At 39.5% G+C, this 26,729-nt stretch overlaps 1 protein-coding gene across 1 annotated transcript in view; it reads right to left on the minus strand.

The window, feature by feature from the left end:
- Window positions 1–26,729, minus strand: part of itgb5 (integrin, beta 5) — a 46,640-nt gene that overhangs the window by 14,804 nt on the left and 5,107 nt on the right. The window contains exons 7-11 of the mRNA XM_044216694.1: window positions 25,190–25,285; window positions 25,000–25,089; window positions 22,278–22,412; window positions 16,281–16,455; window positions 14,894–15,148 (exon numbers count right to left, since the gene is read on the minus strand). Of these exons, the coding sequence (XP_044072629.1) occupies window positions 14,894–15,148; window positions 16,281–16,455; window positions 22,278–22,412; window positions 25,000–25,089; window positions 25,190–25,285 (751 nt within the window). The remainder of the gene's footprint in view (window positions 1–14,893; window positions 15,149–16,280; window positions 16,456–22,277; window positions 22,413–24,999; window positions 25,090–25,189; window positions 25,286–26,729) is intronic.

Raw genomic sequence — 26,729 nt, forward strand, 5'->3', positions numbered from 1 at the left:
AAGCTTGCACAAATGAAACCAAACAACACCAAACCAAGCAGGGATTACACAAAATGTAATAGGCTTCTTTCAGACTGAGAGGCATACAATCAGTTTTACACTGAGCCAAGACTCTTTATCTGGTCTGGAGGAATAATCTTCTATAAAAGCTAGAGAGTTCGTCATTCTGAACTCAGCAACCCTCATTAGGAGTGCAGTGTCTGATGTGATGTGGTAGCATCATATCAGGGGCTGGATGGAGGGCTGAAATGCTCCCTCTCCTTCCCACTGTTGACGCAGAGAGAGACAGTCACTTCCTGCAGTGGCGGTCAAAGAGCTGCCTGTGTCCCAGAGGCTGTGGTGCGTTTGTGTGTGTATGGGAAGAAAACATGCCCTCTAATCTCTTACATCTCCAGTTGCAGTCTGAAGCATTGCCCTACTTTCTGCTCTCAGCTGAGCCAAATGAAAAGCTTCACTGAATATTTTAAATACTTGTAGTGCACCCTGGGTCGCCTGCATCACGTAAAGAATTTGTACATCTGAAAAAAAAAAAAAAAAGGCAAGTAAAGATGTAAGAAGTCTGTCTCTAGGGGGGATGAAAAAGGAATACAGGTTTTATTTCCTGTGCCTGCCAGTTTCCTGTGGGAAATCCTGGAGTACATATTTGGCATACCTCCATATCATTTTTAAAATAATGTTGCTACAAAAATATAAATAAAGGCAAATATTAAACCAAAACTGCAGGCCTACTGTTCAAAACTAAACGGTACAACTTTCCTGATTTCCGTGGAAAGTGACAGTTTGACGATATTTAAATCATGATTCCTAACAGTACACTCCAATTCCAGTACAGTCCAATTCATTTTTGTACATATCCATCAGTATACTTCTGTTTATAGTAATGTCATCTGTATACAATGTCCGTAGTGCCACTTGTAAAAAAATTTCATAATATTGCTCTCTTGCATTTATGCACGCACTTTATATCCTGCACGTGCTTATTGCACTTCTGGTTAGACCTAAGCCGCTCAACCTAAAAACCTAAAATTTCATTGCCTTGTACTTGTACATGTGTAATGAATCTAATCTAATCTAATCTACACTATGTCAACTTTGTAAAATGTTACTAAAAAAGATCATTCTTGTTGGTTATAATCACAATGGCAGCAGGCTAACCAAGGTAAATCAGACATCCTTCTTCCTGCCCACATCCTCCATTGATGCTTTTTGTGTACCATGATAATATGTCACCATTGGAATCCACTGTAGTTGGTATAATTCAACTGCAGCTACAGTGGTGATCTTTGTGACAGACAAAAGTTTAAAACTGCCACCACAGTTTCTAAAAAAAAATAAAAAACAAAATTTAAAAAAGTAAGTCCAGACTTACTTAATCAAGTAAGTCTGGTGTTGCTTCTTTGTCTGACTTAGTTTAAAAAAGCAAATATGTCAAATGACAGAGTGCTTTGTGCCTTCATTTCAGAGAAGTTCGGCTAGACAAATCTATTATAGCATGCAGCCCCTCCCTGACCCTGGGAAGGAACGCAGAATATGTCTGTGACTTTAAATGAGAGCTCTGGCAGCAGAACAATATCACCAAAACCACTCAACCTAATTACACAGTAGGCTGTGGTATAAGATTACCGTTTGGTCATAGGCTCAGACTGGCTTGAGAGGGTATTTCTCTTTTTTGTGTGTTTGAGTGAAAAACATACAGAGAAAAAATGAAAGAGAAGCTGCTCCCATCATGCTTTGCATTCAAACTCAGTCCAAGGTTGCAATGTTCTAAAATCAACAGGTAGTTTGGTTTGGACTTATTTCCTCTTTGAGGGGAACTTTAAATATATTTAAGTATCCAATACAAGCGCACAAGCAAACACATTTATTTGGTAGAGAGAGTCCTGTCCATTTGTGGTCAACTATCATTTCAGTCTCCCAAACGCTTCAACTACACATCAGCAAAGCTCTCCCCGCCAGACAAAAACTGTCAAAACAGTGATGGAAACAGAAGTGATGCTTTCATGACAGTTGGGAGAACCACAAAAACAACCAGTAGAGAAACCCTCTAAGTAAGCCCTGTGAAACCTCTGGAGTGACGGCGGCTTCTGTAAATGAGGCGAGTCAGCGAGCAACCAAAGTACTGATGAAGCACTAAAGTTTTTTTCCCCCCCAAAGAAAAATTCACAGACTGGACAAAAGTTAACTCTCCAACATGAGAAATAACATTAAAAAAATCAGTTCCTGTGTCTCACAACGCACAGCTGAGAGAACGTGTTTGGATCATTTCCCCAAGCCGGGTTCTTTAGGTTTACTAGAGGACACCGTCGAAGTTTAAGACACAGTGAGGCACATTTTCTGTCATTCATGAGAAATGATAACTAATCCTCCTTCAGGGCTAAAGGCTGGAATACATACTGTTCTCATAAGAAACAAGGGAGACAAAACACACACAGAGGCTCTTCTGTCTGTCTCTCCAAACTCAGAGCTACTGAAGCTTTGCTGCCCAGGAAAGGAAACTTGATGGAGGGGGAGTGGTAGTAAATGTCATTCAATTTGAGGGACTAAATACTTCTTGAGATTAATCGCATTTCAAGAAGTGCATAAAAATTAAAGCCAAATATAGCCACTGGATTACAAGAATTTGAGTTATATGTTGTGAGATTAAAGAAGGCAGATGATTCGTCTTTAAAATCGAGATCGTCCTGGCAGATTTAGAGGCCCGGAGCACACAGCAACAACATCCTGCTCATCCAGTATTACCGCAGCAGTAAGCAGCACAGTACATAAGAGCAAGTGAATTGATTGATATCTTATGCCTGTGCATTATGGAGCTAGTGTGAGAAAGTGATTAGCTTAGCTTAACATTAAGACTGGAAGCAGGGGGAAAAAGTTAGCCTGGCTAACAAAAAAAAAATCTAAAATATTCCTATGAGCACCTCTGCAGCTTAGTAATTAACATGATCTTATATTTCAACTGTGCACAAACAGTGATGGAAAATTACTTGGTGGTGTTAGAGGGCGTTGAATGCATAGTATAATTATTTTTTAACAAACCCCCTTAAAAATACAAATGATGGTTTTTAGTCCTGTATGTGTACGGATTAAACAAACAAGATACAGCGTGTTAAATACTGAGCTTTAGAGGTGTTGGTAGGAAGATTTTGTTACCTTTGGAGAGAGCCAGACTAGTCGTTATACCCCGTTTCCAGCTTTTATGCTAAGCTAAGCTAATCATCTCCTGACTTAACACAGACATGCTGTGTTGTGGATCATCTCATATAACTCTCAGGAAGAATAAGCGTATTTCCCCAAATGTCAAACTATTTCTTTAAACCATCAAAATGAGCTTTGAAAGTTAAAAAGTCCACAGTAAACGGCTGTGGCAGAGTACTGTAGTGAAACTGAAAATAATTCTCTACCACTCATACTCACCCATTTAATACTTTAATACTTTTGAAAGCAATTCCATGAGCTACACTTCAACTCAAACTTCAGTTTGAGGCTCCTGTGATGTGTGTTTTCTATTTGCTATCCAAATTTTAGCTGTGTGTGTGTGTGTGTGTGTGTGTGTGCGTGTTTTAAAACAGCTAAAAAATGTTGGCTGTTAAAATGTGCAGGCCAAGACAAGCTCTCTCTTGTATGCTGAGCCAAGCTATTCGTCTTCAGAAATAAACAGACAGACAATATCTGGTCTGCATGAGACGTGGGGGGTAAAAGCCTTCTTTGGTTAGGTTTGTGTGTGTGTGTGTGCCAGTAAAAGAATAATGCCACCTTCAAAATAAGCAGCCTGCAGAGCTCACTAAAACTAAAGGAACTTGCAGCAGGATCAGATTGGGTGCAATTACAGGTATCAACAGCTCTGACGTGTGATTTTTACGTGGATACCATCACATGCTTGACAACAGACAACAGTCATTACTAGCCATGAAAATAGTGTTTACTTCTAGATTCTCCTCAGTCATAGGAGTTTCATAACTCTGAGGCAACCAGCTATTTGTTTAATGCTGGCCTTTGCTGAGTAAGAATTTCATTTGTTGACACTCCATGCAGTGCTGGGAGAAAATTATAATTATCTCTTACTTAAAAAAAAAAAAAAAAAAACACATACTGGAATACTGCAAAGTAAGCTTGATATTTTTTTCATAATATATACAGGGATTTACACTGCTTTTGTGTTGGATGGGTGGCACAGAAGAAATGGCAATCAACTGAATGAAGCAATCTCCTTCCAGCCACAAGAAAGCCAAAGTACCACCTCCTCTGCTAGCTAGCTCCTGTTCCTCTGGCATCTTTAACCTTAATGGGTTTTCATCTATTAAATCTGGGATAATTTGGTAGGAAACTTATATCTTACACACTGTTGTTTCAAGAGCATGAACCTACTGGATCTCCTCAAAGTATTCCTTGGGATAAACTGTTCAAAATAGTTCAAAAGTAAAACCTTTTATATAACCTGTGCAATACTGCTGTAGTGCAACAAGTAAAGTGCCACTGCAGTAATGGTGGCTTGTTCACCTTGGCCTACTTTCCTACAGTACACTACAGCAGAGTTTATAATAGCAGTTTTGTCCTGCTCTTTACTGGATTTGGGAAACTTTAATACATTTTTTACACTTTAAACTGCAATACATCTACTGTACATACTTCTACTTACTTTAAAATGGCATTAACTGATTTTTGGCCACTTTAGGGCAGTGAAAACAAGCTGTAAACACAACACTGACATATCATCACCATGTAAAATGATTAGAGCTGCAGATTTACACATCCAGCAGACACAGAGCAAGATTAGCCTTGATTTGGAGAGGTGTTTCTGGCTAACCGATTAAAGGAAAGTCCAATATTCACTCTCCTTTTAGCGGTTTTGCTCTTCACCAACTCCTGAGGGAAATATCTTGCTCTTTAGCTTCTAAATACACTATGTTCACCAGCAAGTCTCTAACTGTGTCTGTTGTTTGGTGCTGAGCAGGTAGTGTACAGAGGGTTTTAGAGCCTTTTTCCCCAGAAAACAGCTGCCTGCTGCAGAGTCAGGTGATAATTATCTATGGGCCCATCACTATGTGTGTTCCCTCTCATTAACATCATTTGATTCATTGTTACCATAAACATATTGATTATAGTAGATTTAAGTAAAATAACAGTACAGTAATAATACTTTCCTTTACATAGGATATTTTAGCACTATTTCCAGACCTCAGCATGCCCCATTTGTTTACCGTTAGATAGATTAGATTAGCCGTAGATTCAGTCTTCTCTCAGATAGTAATCGATGGAAGAAGAAGGGTTTCCACTCCCTGAAACCTACTCTACAAAGAGCTGAATTCAGGAGCTCTCAATTTATTTTCTCATCAGCACTCTGGTTCAACACACTGTGGACGCCCCAGCATGCATCCAACATTGAGCAGTCAGCTGTGGGTTTTTTTGTATCCCACTGAAACAATTACAGTCAGCTGTTTAGCTTTAAGGATCGAAATCCTGAGGACCTCTGGGGGCTATTAATGCTGAAGAACCACCCAAAAACCTGACAGACTTCAAAACAAGCCCTGAACAGCTGCTGAGTCACACAATGAAACCCAAACACTTCCAACACTTGACTGTGTAAATGCATCTTTGTCTGGTACACATACATGGTGACTTGTGCTGTGAGGCTTGGGTCTGACTTGATATGGGTTGTTTTTGTGGCTCCAGTGTCAAACTGGGGACAGCCGTGCATGTGAACAGCATGTGAATATTTGACAGCTTTGCTAAAAAATTTAAACCTGTACTAGGTTTCTAATTTTAAAAAGGGAATTTCTTCAGCTTTCGGCTTTGTCCCAAGCCCCATTATTTCAGATACTAACCTCTTTTGTTGCCAATTTTAGCTACACCCAGATTAAGATAGATTGAGACTCAGAGACCTCAAACTTACCACAACTCCAGTACAAAGAAACACCTGCATGTTTCTAAGGAACTTTATTAGTCTACACACAAAGATAGGATCAGGGTGTGGCCTTGTATCTGCAGTATTTCACCCGAAAAACCTGAGGTCTTTGTCTGCAGCGGTCAAGTTCAGTCAAGTCTCAAAGAGCAGAGAGTGGAGGAGAGGGAGGTGATGTCTGATTTTGTTTCACCGGTCCCACTCTCTGTTCTCTGTTGGGGCTGAGCACACACACGGTGATCAGACCGGCCAGAGTGGAGATTACTCCAGTTGACGACAACTACACTTGTTCATGTAAGTGCAATAAAACCTTTGCGAGTAAAAAGCCAATACTTTATCAATACACCTGTTCAACAAGCATAAACATGTGAACATGTACAAAGCGATATTTTAATCTGCTCTGTCTGATCCACCGACTCTATGTTTACACAAGCACAGCGAGCTAGCTCGGCTAATAGTGAATTGTTACAAACAAGCTAAAACGAAGCTGTCTGTATGTAGTCTAACTGTTTAGCTTAGTTTGTCGTGAATCCTAAAATTTGGCAAATTCTTGCAAACTTACTGCTGGCTGAGACAAACCTGCCCCTCCACCAGCTAACTTACCTGCAGTGAATCACAGCAGCAGCAGAGGGAGGAGGACAGAGGACAGGAGGACGGACTGATACTGACTGATGTCGGAGTTCTTCATTCTTTCTAAACTTCACTCAGTGTTTTGATGTCAGGAATGTGATTTATTTTATTGACATTTTAGATTTGTTTTCGGTGAAATATTGAGTTTATATAGTGACTTTGCTGTTGTAAACATTACTGTTGCTGCTCTAGAAACATTTAGTTATATTTAAAATATTAAATTCTAATCCTGTTCTGAATCTCTTTTAAAATAATATATTTTTAAAAAAGCAATTATTTAGTAATGAAAAAGAACTGATAAGAGTATAGATTAGAAAAGTTGAATCGATAAGATTGTAATGATACCCATCCCTAAACACGAGTTTAACAAGAAACAAGAAACACTAATTTTATTGAGGACCCACTCAAATGACCACTTGTGGGTACAGGGGACTCACTACACTGAAAACCTCAACATCACTGTGGATATGGTTTTCATTATGTAGAATTCACAGCATGGGCACACTTGTCATACAGGCAAAAGGTGAGAACATGTCTGGTTGAAAATGGATCTTTGGCAAACCAACTTGTGGCCAGGGATAGTGAAAGTCATAATAAGATGCAAATGATAAGTTACATGATGCTGACAGAGACAGATTCTCATTTTTATTCTTTTATTTTCTTTCATACCCTAGATACCCAGAATTAATGCAATTTACATATATATGTTGTCACAGTTTATAGTTGCATATGTTTCACCTCTTTTCTATTAGACTATTAAGTTCAATCTATAAAATGTGGAAAAAGCAAGTGAAAAGTGATGAGCAACAGGTAATTATTAAAAGGCCCTACACATTACTAGTCCACCCCCGCAGGCGACATCAATTTGCTCTCAGATTAGACCTCTTCTTAGCACTGTGTGGGCTCGTACAAACTGTGCTTGATTAACTACCTCACTCTCACATTAGTTTTGTCGCGCCTGGTAGGGTTCTTATATGTACATTTAGTTTGTGACCTCACATAAATCTTTGCATAACTCCACCCAGCTTCAAACTGAGCAGAGGTCAGTCTTAAAAACATCTGTGGGTTGTGCAGGGTCTTTAAATATGAGCGTAGGAGGATACTGTGCTTAATTTTTTGAGTGGTACAAAATAAACTCTGCCAGTGAGTCTTATAATAAGTAAAGCAGTATTATTATTATTATTTTTTTTTTTTTTACATAGTGTAATAATAATAATAATAATGATGTTATTGCTAGTGATCCTCTGACTGCCTAGGTCCTGTCAGCCAAATGTTAACTAAGACCATACTCAGTAATTGCTGCATGTTCAAGTAATGACACATAAAACATGAATGTGACCAGCAGCTACTGATTCAAACATTTATCACACTATGTTGCAGGAGGAGAGATCCCAGCTCTTTCCTACTGAAAACAGCAGCCGACACACAACTAGCCTTGACTGGCATATCTGAGGACTTGCTTCTTTTAAATAAATTATTTAATGCCCCTTGCAACATGTTTCAAAATACCATTCAAAATTAATTTCAAAATACCATTTTAAATTAATTTCATACAGTATTTCAACCTCCATCTAATAGACAAGCTACAAAAGCAGAGCTGCCACAGTGAAAAAACTCCCAACACATTATCTCATTAAAGCTTGAGGGTATAAACAAGACACTTGCTGGTTTTGACAAGGATAAAACAAGATGCTTTTATCGTAAGGCGTTATCTATACATCAGATGAAAATAGGATCTCAGAAAAAGAATGTAGAACAATGATGTCAGAACAAGCTTCCCAAAAAGGAATAATACAACTTTGTGAATGTCACTTTGGTTACCTAAAGTGCAGAATTTTCTTTCTGACAGAGCTGCAGGGAAGACAAAAATCCTTAGGTGTCCACATACCAGCTGAAGCTGCACATATTTTCTTAATGGTGAAAGTGTCTTTCAGGAGTATTACCTGTGTTTCAACATGTCTTTGCTGCGGCTAGGATAACAACTTGCACCTCTTTATTTCCTTCCCGTCAGACTGGACTGTTTTAAACCTAAAGCAAAGAAAAGTTCATCTCTTGTTTTTAATCTGACGGGTCCTCTGAAGGAACAAATAGACCAGTTAAGCCAAAAGGCACTTTGGGCCCAAAGAGAACGGTTTCCTTCAGTGATGCACAGTTTCAGTAATGCTCGGCACGAACAGGAATAAACACATATGTTCCCGTTTACCTAATAAGGAGACACGCACATGCATGCATCCACATGGTGGACCTGCACGCACGCACGCACACACACACGCACGCACGCACTCGCAGGACGCAGCTTTGGGACAGCAGTTTTATTTATGGGGTAAAAGAGTTTGTGCAAGTCTGGAAAATAAAGCCACGCTATTTCTGGCAACAGGAGACTGCTGAGCGCTTAGATCATAATTCAGAACCAGCTGCAGAGTCGGCAGTGGAGATGTGGGTCAGGGGGGCAGGAGGACGACGAAGTCAAGACTTACTCGAGCCTTGTTAAAAACAGACAGGAGAGAAGAGCCCGAGCAACACGGGATTTTTGAGGCCGATAATGATAAATACTTGTGAGTAAAAAGACATCTGATATATCAGCTGATATTCCTCAACAAACACTCAACATAAGCAAACATTTTTACCCCTTAAATTTGGTTGTGAAAAGATAGATAGATAGATAGATAGATAGATAGATAGATAGATAGATAGATAGATAGATAGATAGATAGATAGATAGATAGATAGATAGATAGATAGATAGATAGATAGATAGATAGATAGATAGATAGATAGATAGATAGATAGATAGATAGATAGATAGATAGATAGATAGATAGATAGATAGATAGATAGATAGATAGAATCATCAAAGATGACAGTAACAGTAAGTATCGTCGCTGTCCTGTGAAAACCATGTATGTCCAAATGTCAACTTTTCATGAGGTAAGAAAAACAGCCCTGTTTTTAGCTGTGTGACCATGGGTCATTTCGCTTAAAGGAAAGTTCACATTTTTTTCAAGTCTGTCCTTAAACAACAGCCACATGTCCATAATAAACACTCAACGAGTTATTTGAAAATATAAACCTATTCTTAAACAAGAAAGAAAGGTTTTTGAACTCATAATGGAACACTTAACCAGTCTCCAAATTTCAAAAAGGGACAACAGTATATTCTGAAGAGTACACTTAAAGCATTATAAGTAATAACTAAAAATAAAACAAAACAATTTTAAACTTGAATAAATATAAAATGAGGTTCAAAAATAAATAAATTATCTTTGCACACATACGCTGATAATGATTTATCTGTAAAAAGCGATTATATCTGTCTGTACATATATCAGTCAGGCTCTAAAGGAGAGTTAGTGACTTATCCTTGGATGAGTTTCTACTAAAGAGAAACATAATAATAGACAAAAACAAATATTCGTGAATAAATCAGCACACTGACCCACATACAAACACTCACTTCATCATAGGGGTTTGAAACAGATCATTCACAGCTACACTATACAAATCCTGACAGTGTCTATAAAGCACACGTCTGTCTGCACGTCATTCACCTTGAAGATACTCCTCAGAAGGCCTCGGGGCTCCACGGACAGATACAGACATAAACACAAAGACAGATGGCCGTGTAGATACTGAGGATAAGATTACCAGAACATTCAGAGACACACAGTCGTCTAACACAGGTCATCTGACCCCAGTTACAGTACATCCTCGTCCCAGCTTCCTGCTTCCAACTACCTCCCCTACACAGAGCTGACCGACAGATTTTTAGGATATTTTTGACTGAAAACCCCAGTATCGAGGATGAGCTATTGCTGCTGTGAGCCGCGTTACATTGCAGTTTTTTTTTTTTTTTAATTTGTCTTATGTTTTCTGGGTGCTTTTGTTGTTTGTGCTCATCAGAAACTTCAGTAAATACTTTTGTCTTTATGTCATTGTTGCTTTTACACAATATCTTTTTTTTTGGTGGTAATTCAGTGTTTATTGATTTTATTGGGCAATCATTCAGTCATTCAACATACAAAAAATTCACATTGCCCAGGAACACCCAAACCCCTCTCACCCTCCATCCCTTCCCTTGCATGGGACATAAAAGTATTTAACACATAAATCTATATATCTATATATAAAAAGGAGATTGGTCATTGTTTAGTAAGATCTAATTTAAGCTAGGGGTCAGCGATATGGTCTGAGAAAAAAAAAAAAAGGTGGATTTATGGATCCATTTAATGGGCATTAAATATTCATTCCATGCAGATACTTCTCAATTCACTCCAGAAAAGTTCCAAAAATTGTTTAACCTGTAATGCAGCCTTTAATACCAGACAACATTTATGTTGTCTTATAATAATCCTTGTGTATGTCTTCCAGCATATGTCTTGTATTTTTAAGATTAGTTTTTTTTTATGTGTGCAGATTAATTGTCTATGTGTACTTCTGTTTGCACACTCACTTGCATTGAATTGCCCCCTTGAGGGATGAATAAAGTAGTCTGAATTGAATTACATCATGATACTATACAATAACAAAAATCCTACATGTGATGATAGAGGCTTGTTTGTGAAAGCAAACATCTGCTGCATTAAACACTTAGAAAAGTCTAATGTATACAAAGAGTGATTTATTTTTTATTTCCAGCAGCGGCTGATTTTGTTTATTCATTCTAAGCAACAGTGGTTTAGCTTAGAATGAATAGAGGAAGTAGTTATTGGCTGCAATTTTTCAATACTTGAAGACTTGAAGAGAGAAGATGTTGTAGTAGAGATGTTTTAGGTCAGTTTTTCCTTGATTGACAAATCTCTCAGACTGTCACACTCAGTGGTTCAGGACGCTGGAGGTTCATGTAACATGTCTTTTCAACACTGATTTGATGCACTGAGCAGTTTCACTAAAAACCTGGCCTAGAACACGTCCTCAGTTAGCCATTGCCCAATACAGTGTAAACCTCATATAGATCTACAAACACCCAAACGGCTCAGTGAATTCTACTAGTCCATTATAATGAAAACCGGCAGTAAGCTCATCTATTCATCTGCCTAAAAAGTGAGTTTACCTGAGCTAACACAGATATCTTATCACAGCCGAGCATCACAAAAACAAGTTTCAGTAAGCTGGATGGAGGGGGAAAAACAACCTTTGAGTCACTCATGGCAGGCAGCTTTTGTAGCAAGTTTTATTATGTCTCATTTCATTGGGAAGAGAAAAAAGAGAGCTAGTAAATATAAAATATTGCCATAATTTTTGACTATTTTTTTTCCAACAAGCATTTGCTGAGTCTTGCAGTAATGTTCCTGGTACACCAGCATAAAACTCAGGAAAAGCACACTGGGGAGCTGTGTGTTCTAGTGGTTTGAGCTGGTTTGGCTGCCTCGTGTCACCACAGCGCATATACACCCATTTAATGTGTGCACACATTACACACACAATTACAGCTCAACCCAACAGCCAGTCTGCCCGGCAGGTGTGAGCCACAGCTGGGCGTGGAGTGCTGCCTGCTTCTGGCCCTGCGTCCTCACATTCAACTCTGACTGGAAAACCAGCAAACTTGCAAGATGGAGAGTGGACTAGAGTTCAATGTTTACTACAACTTATCATGAGTAGAAGAAAATAATTGGTGTCACAACACAATAAATGCAAAAAAAACTGTCCTCATCAGACTAAACTTGAATGAACATTGAATATTAACAGTGTGAAATATTAATCTATTTAAATACTACAAACATGAAAATCCTGTTCAAACTAGATTCTTTAAGCATTAAAGTTCATTCTTCATATTGGAAAAAGTAGTTTATCAAAACAATCTGAACTCGAGATCCACTTACTAGCTTTTTCCTGAAGCATACTAACTGACCCATCTCCAGGACAACTGAGCAAACTCCATCCACTGATAAAGATATGGAAAAAGCTAGTAAGTGACCTTTGAGTTGAGTTTGTCAACCTAGATTCTTTGATTTAGCAAATCATTATTGTCATTACAAAAATCATTAAAAACGAAGCATAAAGCAACATGATTTGCGCAACACAATTAAATGCGTCCAGTTCGCCATCTGATCTCATTTTCGCGGCACAAAGGATGCGATTTAAATTGAAGCAAAGCACAATACAGTACTGCTCAGGAAGACGAAGGAGGAGGAGCCGCCAAAACAAACTCGGGCTGAGAGAATGACAATATCAGAGATAAACAGAAACCTCTACACTGCAGTTCACCGAAAAACATTAACAACAACAAAGTTTTGACAGGCACTGATGGAAAGAAGAAAACATCAGCCGTAAAAGACGAAAAAGATGAAGTTGAGATGATTACTTCATATTTTAAACATACAGACACAGCAACATGAACACGTGTATTATTAGCTGTTACACATTGGCAAAAAAAAAAAATCAAACTGCACACAAACAGCACAGTATTGAGAAACAACACTGAATCACAAGAGACTACGACAATATATATATATATATATTATTTTATTATTTTACCCTGTATCCAGACGGCCCTACAGAGAGAGGTTTATATTCTCCATACCAGTGCACAGCAGCTCATGTTGCCAAGACAAGAATACTACAAGAAACATCACAAGTTCAGCAACTGATACCAAACCTGATCTGCCAGCAGTGTGACCATGGCTCACTCTCCAACCAGCACTTTAGATTCACAGGCTGATAGCTACACCTCAGTGAGCTCCATGGGAAACTCCTTTCAGACATTCAATGAGATGAGTGATTTAAAAAGAAACAAACACTGAGGACACCATGCCAGCTGATTTCCTCTTTAATAAAACCTGCTATGCCTTTAGGCAGTTTATAAGTCTGAACACTCCCGATTTGCCCAGACATAAGACTACAAATGAGCGTCAGCAGAGTGTGACCAATCCAGGTGGAGCATAATACTATTTACAAGATACTTTTGCTTGCTAATGGGTTTGAAACAGACCTTAATAGTATTTCCTGTGGGTTTTTAGAAACGTGTGGGCACAGAACAGTTTTTACAGCATGCCTTACACAGGGGACTCCACAATAATTAACTGCCAGATTCAGAGGAGCGAGGGGAGGAAAGTGTGGAGGAGGTGTACCGTTTGGTATCATTAGGAACTCATTATGGCTCTACACTGGGCAACCACGCTGGGAAAGGAGAAGAGAAGAGCAGCAGAAGGTAGTGGACTGTTAAGATTTAATGACTGCTTATGGATGATCGGCACAAACAAACAGCCATTCTGCATCTGTGCATTCAGTGTGTCCAGCCTTGCTGGACAAACGAAAGACTTCTGTTTCTACTGGGTATAGATAAATAAAGGCAGGCATTGTGTTGGGGGATTGCGCCAAAGTTGGCCCCACTGTCACAAAGCGCTCTCTGTGGTTTCACAGGAACAGCCGTTGGCTTGGGGATGAGCCAGTGTGCCTCCCCTCCAGCCAGGAGGTCTCGCACCAGAATGCACAGTCTTGGACCCAATGTTCTGGGAACACAAAAGCCTCGGCCTGTTTGGTATAGCTGAGCAGATACAGTGAGCCAAACCTGCCTTTTTATACCAAGTCTCTTTGGGCATCAGAGTAAAGCAGGCACAACTCAGTGAGCGGAAAAGGATTTTAAGCTGGCATCAGCACATGAGTCACTGATTACCCGAACATATTCATGCCTCAGGATGGCAAAATGGAGATGATTACAGGCCACAGTGATTCAGCTCAAAGCTTTGAGAGTCGCTATACAAACTCAGTGTTGTTGGTTTTTAATCTGTGACACATCTCTCATATTAACATCAATTTCTATTTCAGCAAACAAGTCTCTCCACCTCTCTCAGGTCCTCGATCATTCCAAGACAAGTATCATACCAAAACAAGCCCTGCGAGGCAGACACGAAACACAACACAAGCTGAACATCTGAACAACTACTATTGCAGCTGCTCCTCTGAGCTTCTTCTGGGAGCAAAGCCAGCAGCCCTGCAGGTGACTGTTTCAACTCACTCAGAAAATAAAAGCTGGGTTGGTTGTAGTAGAGTCAGGAAAGGGCCAAACCACCAAGACACACCCAGAGCAGGTATGGGAACATGATTCAACATCATGAATGTGCATTAATCATAACCCACAACAAGCAGCAGATCTAAAAAGCAGCAGATCTAGCAGCAGATTTAAAGAGTTTCCCTACGGGGATCAATAAAGTATTTCTGAGATCTAAAGAGTTGACGGCGTGTTCAAGTTCAATGCTCAGGGAGGTGAGGTCTCTCAACAGCTGTAGTTCAAACCACCACCTCACTACAAGCAATTCGATGGAATCCAAGGATTCTCTTAACATCACCCTGATAGCAGAATTCAAATACACAACTCAGACCGACTCGGCTTCACTGGCAATATAGACAATCTGTGGATGATATTCCTACCTGAGCAGAGGATGCCTTTGTGTCGGGCACAGGAGAAGTCGTCACATTCGCAGAAGCTGCCGTAAATCTTGCCAAACTCAGACTCATAGCACAGACACTGGTTGCAGCTGCACTCTCCTCGTCCGCTGCAGATCTGCTTGCCCTCGGCCTCCCGGCAGCCGCTGATGTACATGCTGCTGGCTTCGCCCTCTTGGCACTCACAGCGGGCGCCCAGGTAGCCCGGCTCACAGTGACAAGTCCCACAGTTATACGTTCCTGCAAGGGCAAGAAACTTTATTCTACCGACTGATTACGAATTTAGATGCATGACTTCCAGGTCCCTGTATACCTCTTAATTTATTCTGCAGGATTATTCAGCTACACCTACAGTATCAAATTCAGTTTCTAGCCATTATGATCATTTCAAGTCTTCTAGAGAATGTTTTTGGTGTTTTAAACTTGCACACTTATAGTTGTTTTTGACTTTCCCAGTTAGTCATTTAAGGCACTCACTAAAATGTGTACAGAAATAATTTAATGTATTCCTGCCAAGAAATGGGATGATAACTATGTAACTCAATACCTACTTTATTTCAAATATATATATATAGCTCAAGTTTAAAATATATGGTTAGAATATAATTTTAGCTTTTAAGACCATCAATTTCTCAACAACAACCACCACCACCACACGTGACAGCCTCTCCATAATCATGCCAAAGAAAGTAGTCAATTAACAGGGTCAAAGTAGGAGTTGTCCTTAGTTATTGAAGTCAAAACACCAGGTCTGACACCACTTCCTTGAAAGTTTCAACCTACAGGAAGCAGAACAGCAGCAGTTTTCTGTCCTGTGTGATTAACAAGGCTCATGGTTTTTACAGGAGCCGATTTTCACATGGATTTTTATGTCCCCTTGCTTTCAAAATGATAGCGTTTCCTGCTGCAAGATGTCGATCTCTGCAGTTTAATTAACATTAAACAACGTCCTCAGGCAAGAGAAAACTGAGCTGCTAATTATGTACCAGAGTCTTTTTAAGTTTGTAAAAAAAAAAGAAAAAAAAAAGAAGAAGTAGAATTGTAAACTGCCTAATGTTTCTGTTGCGAATGGTATTTCTAAAATATTCAAAATCAACACAGATAAATTACCAGATTTTTGGGGAGGATAAATAAAAAGGGAATATTATGAGCCCTAGTCATACAGTGTTAATTTACCCTATAAGCACTTACTCCAAATTTCCTCTTTTGAATGCATTCAAACCACTCTTTAAAAAGCAAATAAAAGTGAATGTATAACAGATGTGTGTAATCTGATTGGGCTTTTATTCTTTTTTTTTTGCTTTAACATTTAGCTCCCTGAAAATCCAGGTGAAATGTCCAGAAATAAATGGGAAAACGCAAGATGAACTACCGATGGAGCTGCAGATGCTGCTGTTGGTTTGTGCTGTCCGGCTGCAGCCGCAGTCACACTGATAATCCACAGCCACCTCCAGACGGTCTTTGAACCCCACCGGCTTGATGGTGAAGCTCTGGTCAGTGCCACGGGGAGGGCAGCTCCTCGCCTCCACACTCACGTTGAATGATACCTATAACGGGGGGGGTGTAATTAGTGGCACTGATGGAGAAAGGATAGTGACTTCCTGTTTGTGAACTGAGAAAGGTTCAGGTCAAGTTCTGATTTGAGAGATACAAGAGTAGAGTTTTATAGAACAGCAGCATCATACAGCCTCTAAACCACAATATCTTTTGAGTTTCTATATTTGTAAGTGACCTGATCCCACCCTACATCTTTTCATCTGAGCAAACACAGCCACCGACACTTCACAGCTGCCAGCTAGCCTGTGGACATGAACTACACATGACCCTGTGTTGTTATGTTTACACCAGTGGGCTTATTTAACCCAAAGTGAAGTTTACAGTGTGCAGCTGATGTGGCTTTGCCTGCGCAGAAAGTGGGACATACGCCCATTTGATTGCTCCGAGGAAGGAAGTCTCAAAAAAAAAAAAAAAAAAAAAAAAGAGGGAGCACGTTCTTCTGGTATTTTCCTCATATTTACTCAATCACAGAAACCATCCTCGACACTGTCTGTTCAATGTAGAGCTCAGGGTTTTTTCTTTGATGTTGCACAGATAAAATCATGCAGCTACAGATTTGCATAACTGGATGCTGAAATAATGCAGGTTAATGCAGACAAAGTGCTAAGAAGAAAAGCACAGAGCAGACAGCGACATGTTCTACTGGTTTGGCTCTGTACATTGGATCTGAAATAAAACAATGATTGTGAGGTTTACGTGCCAGATTTCAACTTTAATTTCAGGGTGTTTACAGCCATTTTAGATAACCCATGTAGTTATGTAGCTCTTTTTATACACGGCCTCAGACAAATACAGACAGACAGTCAGATAGACAGGCAGACTGATAGGCAGACAGATTATAGAGTATACACAGCTATAGAAAGAGAGAGGAAAGGTTGCATATTCTCATCTACTTTGGCTCAGAGATCAAAACTGTTGCAGAGGGGAGAAAATATTATCTGCTTTGAAGCTCTGACCAGAAGCACTTGATCCTCAGAAGACAAACTGAAGTCTTGTACCAAAAACAAATATTCCACCCTTGCAGCACCTGCTGTTCTTGGCAAGAACATTTGTGTGTTTGGATCTGGATCTCCTAAGTAAAGGGGCATCCCCTTGTCTCCTGCGATCTCCTACAATTCAAGACCAAATATGTCACAACCTGGGCAAGGCCTGTCCCATTGCAAATGTGTTGGATAAACACAGCCTCCCTCTGCCTAGATCTGACGGACACAACCAGTGTACCGTTCATCATGCTCTGTCAACGCCTTGCTACTCTTTGTATCACCCTGACTGTACTGCTGTAATCCATTGTTTAACTTGCTTAAGTAAATCGTCAGTGACAAAGATAGAGCTGGTCCATAATGCTGCAGCAAGACTCTTATGCAAGTCCAGCATCAGAACTCACATCTCCCAATCCTGACTTCACTTCACTGGCTGCCAGTTTCTCTTAGGTCTTCTGCAGGGCTTGCCGTCTGTCACTCAGTCACACTCAAAACCAAGTGTGACCGGCTTTTGCAGTGGTGGGCCCAAGGCTTTGGAACAGCTGCTATACCAGCTTTTGACATTAGATCGATCAGAAATGTGGACTATTGTACAGACAGGCCTTTCACTGATGTTGTTGCAGGATGTTATTTGTTGGTGTTAGTTAGTTATTGGCCTTACAGTGTTTGTATTGACGTGTGAAGTACTTTGTGACACTAATTCTAGAAAGGTGCTATATAAATAAACATACGTTTCTATGTTTACTACTCTTCAACATCCCAACACCACATTTCCCAAACATAAAAAACATACAACACAAGCTGATTCAGGATACAGGAAGGAACTACGTCACATGTTTCCCAGACTGCCCCTCCACTTCAGTGCGGGAAGCCCAACAAGTTAACGAGGGACACAATTCAATTTACTGTAAATATGAGTCGCGAGGAGGCCAGTTCACCCAATCATGTGGCTCGTTAGGACAGCGGAAGAAAGAGTGAGGAGATGATACATTGAGACTAAACTCACTGTTGGGTGAGTCATGTAATACAAGGAGAGATGTACAGTAGGGAATCAGATCAGGGAAGGAAAAGAGACAGTGTATTAGGTTGTACTATGGTATGGTGTAAGAGGTGGACAACTGAAACACATGTAGACAGTAGAACAACACTAATCACAGTGTTAATTTTGATAGAAACATTTAAAATTGTATCTCAAAAAGACTTTCACAAAAACCTAATTCAAATGCTTCTGGTTTGTTTGGACAAAAATTCTTTAAAAAAAGAAAAGGGACCCGAAGTATGTTAGCGCAGACTTGGTTTCATTCATATGCATGAGCCTATTCAGTGGTCATACATTTCTGTAGTGTTAAAGATAAAAGGATGGCGGCTTAACTATATACACTCCAGCTAGCATTCCTCCTCCTGCCAGTTTACTTCTTTCATGGCTTGCAGTTTCACAGGCCTCCTCCTGCCTACTTTTGTGTGAAGTCATTGAGATGCATGATGAGGCTCGATGGCAAGCTCACAGACACAGTGACTGACACCTGGGCCATATCCTCAGTAAAGAGTGGGAAGCTGGGCACCCAGCAGACTGAGCTGCTACCCTCCTTTCACTGCTGAGGATAAAAGATATGAGCGAGGCCCGTCACCCGAGAGCCCCCTTCCATTCAATGGTGTTATTCTGCCTCAATCACCCTCAACTCCAGCACCACCCGTTCCCATCCCAAAACCGTCCCAGGAAAATAAAGCAGTCGGGAGAAAAGCACAGGGGGGTTTTTGGAGAAGAATTCCACCATGCTGAAGTTCACTGTGTAACAGCATGTATGAAGCTGCCCCTTGCTAGCATTGTCAATGGATCCAGGACTCAATACAAATCTTAATTGAGGGCTGTATAGAATATAAAGTGACCACCAGAGAGAGGGCTGTGCAAAATTCAAAGCAATTAAGATGTACCATCATCCTGTGTCACCTGACCTTTGCTTGTGTTCAGAGAGACAGCAACTGAGAAAGCATTCCAACTGCGGTAAATGCTTCTGAAGCTTATAGCCATGTGGGGAGGCTTCAAACATTCACTATATTATTCCCAGGTACACCGATTCCACCTGAAGGTAAGAAAAGAGCTTATACCCAGTTTGGGAGCTCAGAAAAACCAGGGGGGGCTGTATTACAAAGCGAGTTTAACTTATTCTGGCTCTTTTTGGGCTACCTAACCTCACTAAGCCTAATATGGATGATCCTGGATAACTGGTATCATAAAGCTGGCTTTCAACTTGCCTAACTTTGAATTTTCCAATCCAACTATGAGTGTAATCACATGAAACAGGCAAAGGTTTTAATTAAAAACCAATTACATGCAACATCAACAGATCACGAGTGGACTACTTAATATGAGGTAGGATGAAATGGTTAATATCTGTGGGGAAGTCAAGTTATTGTGGTGGCAGAAATTAATATTCAGCAAAGTAAAAAGATATACAATGAAATCACACAATGGGAACAGAAAAAGAAGCAATAAAAATAGTTGAAATAATAATAATTTAAAAAAAATGCAAGGGGCTGTGTTAATGTGGGCAGGTTGCTCCAGGTACTGGCAAGAAGACCCAGAAAGTCCAGTTTGAGTAACAGATCTATGAGCTTGGAGGCTTATCAGACACTAAACACTGCATAGCAGTTTATAATACTATGAGACTGGTTTTACAAGTCTGGAAAATGATCACAGGAGTAATCGACTTCGGTCTTGATGATTGTGAGGCAAAGGGTCAGCCATGTTCAACATATTTACTAGGCGAACATGCGTTGTTTTTGTTGGTCTGAACGCAGCCTAAGGGCGAGACTTGTATCTGCTGACTGAACCCAGCTGAAAGGCAAAAGAGCAAATATTCCCTGAATGAACAGTCTCTGCCAAGAGAGCTGCGTGATGATAGTTGGATCTTTCCTTCTTTTAGATATAGTAGCTAAGCATTATCAAGCAGTTCAAGTATAATTAACAAAATCAGTTCATTAATGATTAAAGAAGCAGAGATCCACACGTACAGGAAAAAAAAAAAAAAAAGAAATTGGTTCAGGTAGGAAGATTAGTGTCCTGGAGTGAACCTCACAGAAACTCAGCCAGTCATGGTGACTTTCATTACTGTGGCTATATGGTCTCTTTGGTTACAGTGAAGAGCAATATAAAAAAATAAAAAAAACCCCTCCCCTACATCTCAGTTTGATTTCATCAGACAGGAACTCACTTTAAGAGGATTCAAAGGTCACACAGTGTTTGCCCAAGACTGCCAAGTCACAATTTGCTTTCTTTAGTCATCGACGGTGATTATAAATATCAGTTTGAGCAGAGCAGAAGGATTAGGGCTAGATGATATGACCTAAATTTAGTTTAGAATGAATTTTCATTTTTACTCTTATAAAAACGACAAATGTTGACTGTTACAAACTGCTAACTATTTTTTTAAAAATACATCAGTGCCAAACAAATTTATTTTTTGTGTTGTTCACTTCTGATCACAGTATGGCCTGTTAAAGATTCTGGGCTGATTGGATGGTAGAACATCCAACTAGACTTTATCGGTTATTGTAGCTATTCTCAGTTTAATTGTGTAGGTTATAAGATCATGTATTTTTTGAAAATTGTGACTGAGTAAATTTGGGCCGATAAGAGATACATCTGATGTACTGTCCAGACCTAAGAAGGAGAATAGCTTTCTAAAGCACAAATGAGATATACCTCACTATAATCAATCTGTCCACAGTGAAAGGTCTTATCAATACAGCATCCTGAGACCAAGCAGAAATATATTGTGGAGCCTTGTGATAACCTCTCCAGCAGTAAGGGTTACATCATTTTGTGCCCTGCCCTCTTACTGTATATGTACTGTACTGTCTTCACCTGCATAATGAAGCTCTTGTACTGAAACATATGAAGACATTTTTCTACCAAAACTCCTGACTCGCACTTGTTGTGCGATGGAAACTGTATCTATAAGCAAAACATCTCTACATGAAACATACAAAACATTATCGGTAAATTTAAAGTCACAAAGAAAATGGTTTCCTCTCATACAATTACAACTCAGCAGTTACACTTCCTGAAACCCATTAACACAAACTCAGATCCTATACCACAAGTTATGGAATTCACACACAAACATTATCATTATTATTATTATTTTTTTTTTTTTTTACATCTGCTGTTGTAAACATGTGGAAGAATCCACTGTAGGTCTGCATGGGAATGTATGTAATGAGAGTACCAACCTATCTAGCACAAATGCAGGTCAATACTGCCAACTGCTTAAATCTGCAACCTGGAATGCAATGGTTGTTTTCCCACTCTCAAACAACAATTTCCATGGTCCCTCAATTCTGCTTCTCTGAATGTGTCGCAAACATGATTTGATCTCTGGCAGAATAAGCTGGGGACTTTTTTAGCCTGTGTCTTGGTGTTTTTCAATTCACAAATACAAACTCTGTTGCACCAGTACTTTGTATATACTGATAATACGAGAAGCAAACTAACTTATTTACACACAACAGCATCATCGTTCTCATTAAAAAAAACTCACATAAGTATGTTTTTCCAGGACAATGCAAACATTGAAAACTGAATGCATCTGACAGGCCACTGCTTTATGTAGTCATGGAAAATCTGATTCATTCAAAAACAGGTATCCAAACACAGTGAACCATTTCTTCAAGATCTTAAAGTCACTGATAAAGTTTTCATAACCCAAAAGAATAAAATGGTGTAGGTGAAGACCACCAGGCCGCTAGAATACTTTTTCAGGGCCAACAGGATGCATAAAACATTTATAATGTGAGGTGAGTTGGAGAGGGGAGTGTGGACAGGGACTCACAGTGTCGCCTATCTTCAAGTCAGCACACTTCCTGAGGCCTGGCAGCGGCTTTCCATCCTGACAGGTGGCAGTGAAGGAGAGGCTGATGTCCTCTGGGTGATCCCACACTGACAGCTCCACTTTAGAACGGATGTTCTGAGGAGAACACAGAGTTTGTTGGTACATGTTAGTGATTCAGGGTTTTAAAACATTACTTTTGTTGCATGGTCTAATAAATCCTTCCAGGCTTCTCTGTAACAGTGAACAGAAGATTTGTAGCAGTTGCCACTATGCACATAGACACTTTCCAGTGTCCTGAAACTAGAGCCACATTAATATGATGCCTCCCACACAGACATTTATATTAAAACCACCTCAATATATCTTTTCAGGCCTGTAATTCTGGTTGAGTAACAGCATGGAAAAGAGAAACATGGGGAATGTATTGCCTTGATTAGGCACATTTTTATAGTTAATCTTACCAAAACCACAAGCACCGTGCACGGAGGCAGGTTGTATGTGTGTGGATGTGAAATACCATGGCTGTTTGCAATGCTGCATCTGGCTCTATGCAACACGTGCAGACCCAGTCTGTAGTCGTTCATGTACATTTTCTGCAACGTAACTGTGCCAAGGATAAATCAGCATTGCACTTTGTGCACATGGATAAGCATGCCCTCATTCACTCCCTCTCACACACACTTACACTTTTCTGACCCTGAACACAATCACGCCAAAGGAGCAGCTTTGTGCCACAGTCAAACTTGAGGAAAAATGAGCTGGTTACACAACGTAACCTCACAGTGTTTGGCAAAGCCTATCTAGCTAACAACCCCAGAGCGGTGAATATAATGTGGCAGCTGGAATGTTAATAAGGCCGTGAGTCAAAGCACTTTATTCAAGCTCACTCCCACACACTGAGCATGTCAAGTCTGTGTTTGACACAAGTTTCTGTCGCCGAGAAAACGCTGTCACGGGCCAAAACAAGATGCATTTCCTCCTGACTGAGGCAAGGAAAAATCTGTACACCCACACAGGAAAACATTTAGGGAAAGGTTGACTACATACAGTACAGTTCTTTGGTTTCGAAAAACACACAAAATGTTTTTATAGGACAGGAAATCAGATGAAAATCGGGCTTTTTTAGGGGCCAGACAGAGAGAGGTGGAACATCCTAGAGAATAATATAATGTAACGTCACATCGCATATCATGTGTGTCCACTTCTAACACCGATCTTTAATGTAGTGTCCTTTACATGTCTAGCTGACATTTAGACCATTGCTACCTCTATTTCTAAATCTGTCTGCTTTAAGGCACCTCCAGTTCGTTCAAACTGCAGCAGTAAGATTTATAGATAAGACTTAACACACATCGCATTTTACAGCCATTTAAACCCCCATACAACAACCTTTAATAAACGGTCGATATATCAGTCCATATGGTCTTCAAAGCAAAAGAATATTAGCTGTTGCGCCATCAAACCTGAACTTCAGGTGGGATACAACATTCCCAGTAATAGCACCATCACTGTTGTGCTTTTTACTTTAAACTGTTATATTGGCTGAATCTGTCAATGTTTGCTGTTATAGGTTAGAACTGATTTTACTTTGTTCATTCTATGCATCTTTTTTCTGTTTAAATTACTCTGTAAAACAACCATTGATCAGTTAGTTTACAACACAGGGTTGCACAATGAAATGTAGCTCCTTCATGCTACACACAAAAAAAATATGTACAAATATTTAAATTTAGAAAAGAATAAAATAAATAAAGATATGGTTTATTTATTTAAGTTACTTCACAAGAATGTATTTCGTAGGTTCCACTCATCAAGATTTAACTTAAGTAAATATATTATTTTGTATTCCTAAAGAGCTGTCCCTAAGTAGGGCTATTGTTTAGTCCAGTGGTTCCCAACCTTTTTGCCTTAAAACCAAGCAATGTCTACTTCCTCTCATTACTAGTTGCGGCCAGTTCAACCAAAAAAAAAAAAAAAGAGATCCTTTTCTAAAATTGTATTTTTAGAGGCCTGGAGAGGTTAAATTTTCCAGTAAGTAACTAGAAAATGGAGTAGAGGAAAGTCTGAAAAAGTAAACATGAGTTTGTATAATATGTTTTTTCTGGTAAATCATTTCGTGACGCCTCAGATTTATCCTGGTGAGGGCCCCGCCCCCTAGGTTGGGAACCACTGGTTTATTCTATAAAATATTAGAAAACACAGAAAATTGTCCATCGCAATTTCTCAGAGCCAACATGACAGCTTCAAAATGCCAACAGTCCAAAACCCAAAGATATTTAACTTCCAACAAATCCTCACATTTGAGAAGCTTTGCATGGCATTTTTGCTCGGTAAGTGACTTAAATGATTACTCTATTATCAAAATTGTTGATTACTTTTCTGTTAAACGACTAATGGTTTAATCATTTCTATCCCTATAAACAAATCTCTATGAAAAAAAGTCTAATTTGTTACAAAGTCAGCTGTTGAAACCACCTCAGCACCCCAACGTCTCCACCAAAATGAGAAATCCAGCTTGTTTGCAACCACCCATGTCAGCTGGAGTGGGAAGACTAAAGAATTTGCCTCTGTTCTCTTCCCCCTCTTCTTATCTTTCTTCTCAAATCCCTCTGTGTCATTACTTGACTCTCTCTCTTCTCACACACACACACACACACACACACACACACACACACACACACACACACACACACACATACCAGCACAATTTGTCTTTACTCACATTGTAAGCTGCGATGATCAGCTGAATTACATTCTTAGAGTCCTGGTCCAGGATTTCTACTGTAGTTCCAGGTATGAGTGCAGTGAAATTCTTTGTAAGGGAAGAAATGAGAGACAGCATTAGTTGCCTAAATATAACGGAATAAGAAAAAGTATGCGTACTTTAAGATAAAACGGTAAAATCAAAGTACCTTATAAATAACATACAGCCGTTTTGTCACTGCAAAGATGAGAAAGATGTTATTTTCTGCCAGTTTCTCCCCCAGAAGAGCCAGAGAGGGATAGTCCTGTAGAGAGAGATGGCAAGGGGCATTATGGGTATCTCTGTGCACACATACTGTATCCAGACTTCCCAGTTAAGAAGCTAGCTAATGGATGTTGATGCTCTTCTGACCTGCTGGCCTTTTGACACCAGAGTAAAGGTTAATGTGGTTTCTTCTTTTAGATAAGAATTCATTTCAGTTTCACAAATAAAGAGTCAGAGCATTCCAATTTGCACTTTGAGATTAGGTTATTTTCATTGGATGCAATTTAGTCCCTACTGAGATCTTTATTTCAGAAAAAAAAAGAAACTTGATTTGTATCAATTACCAATCCAAAGCTCTTACTCAAAAGCAGAAATATGGAACAATGTGTCCCGCAAACAGAAAGATAAATCACTGCAACTTGTTTAAGCACAACAGGACTGAAGTCAAAGATAAACGAGTATTCAAGAAAATTCTCTCCTTTTACAACAGAATTTCTACACTGTAGCTCTTCTTCGATAAACACGACTATCAGTTCAAATTCTGATTTTAGGGGGAAATAAACCAGGAAAACAAATGACAAAAATCCTCATTAAATGGGCGCACAGTGCCATTCACATGATATTGATCCATTTTTATAGAATTAGTCCTCTGGCATCTTTAGACACTGTATAAACTCATCATGTGAGAAAGACTTTCTTTGTGTGCTTTTGCTGCATCTGACAAAAAAATCCACTGGCTCCTGATTAGCATTATAACTCATATCAGAACTGACTGTGGACGTGTGCATTGGCCCTTCCCTCTGCAATTACCACCGCAGGCTGTTTAGGCTACTAATAAGCATGTGTTCTTACTCAAGTTGCCGGGTTAAATCAGAATTTTTAAAAATGCCTCATTTTACTTCAGCTGAATTCACTCAAGTTTTTCATTTTTCTTTGGAATAAAAGACAGATTCAGCGAACATACTGGACATTAAAAAGCACTCAAATCCAGTGATGTAGGCTTGGATAAGAGCCAGGTGGAGGCAGAAAAGGCTAGCATACTATCATAAAAATCCCATGTCATCAAAGACGGTAGCAGGCTCAGTGTATCAGACATATCTTTGTCATTCTTTGAGTTAACACTGGAAATTCAAACAGCCATTCACAGCTGGAGTTTGTAAGGAAAAGTACCTGAGGTTTACAGAACAACAGACACAGTGTTAGAGTAAATTCTAGCTTCTAAGGGGATTTAAAGCTACAAGGTGAATTGGCCGCTATAAAAGAGGCTTCTTAGACTGTTGTCATTCAGGGTGTTTTTTCTGAAATAACCCTGCTACTCTTTTTCTCTTAAGGTTACTGTAATGTTTTATTTCATAACAGTCTAGTAAATTGTTAAAAATGATAGTGGAGGAGTCTTTATTTCAGACAAGGTCACCCACCTCCGATATAAAACACTGCTGGAAACCCTGAACACTGCTTGGTTTGTGAGCCAAACAACAGAAAGG

This window comes from Siniperca chuatsi, linkage group LG12 (assembly GCF_020085105.1).
Source record: "Siniperca chuatsi isolate FFG_IHB_CAS linkage group LG12, ASM2008510v1, whole genome shotgun sequence".
Taxonomy (NCBI): Eukaryota; Metazoa; Chordata; class Actinopteri; order Centrarchiformes; family Sinipercidae; genus Siniperca; species Siniperca chuatsi.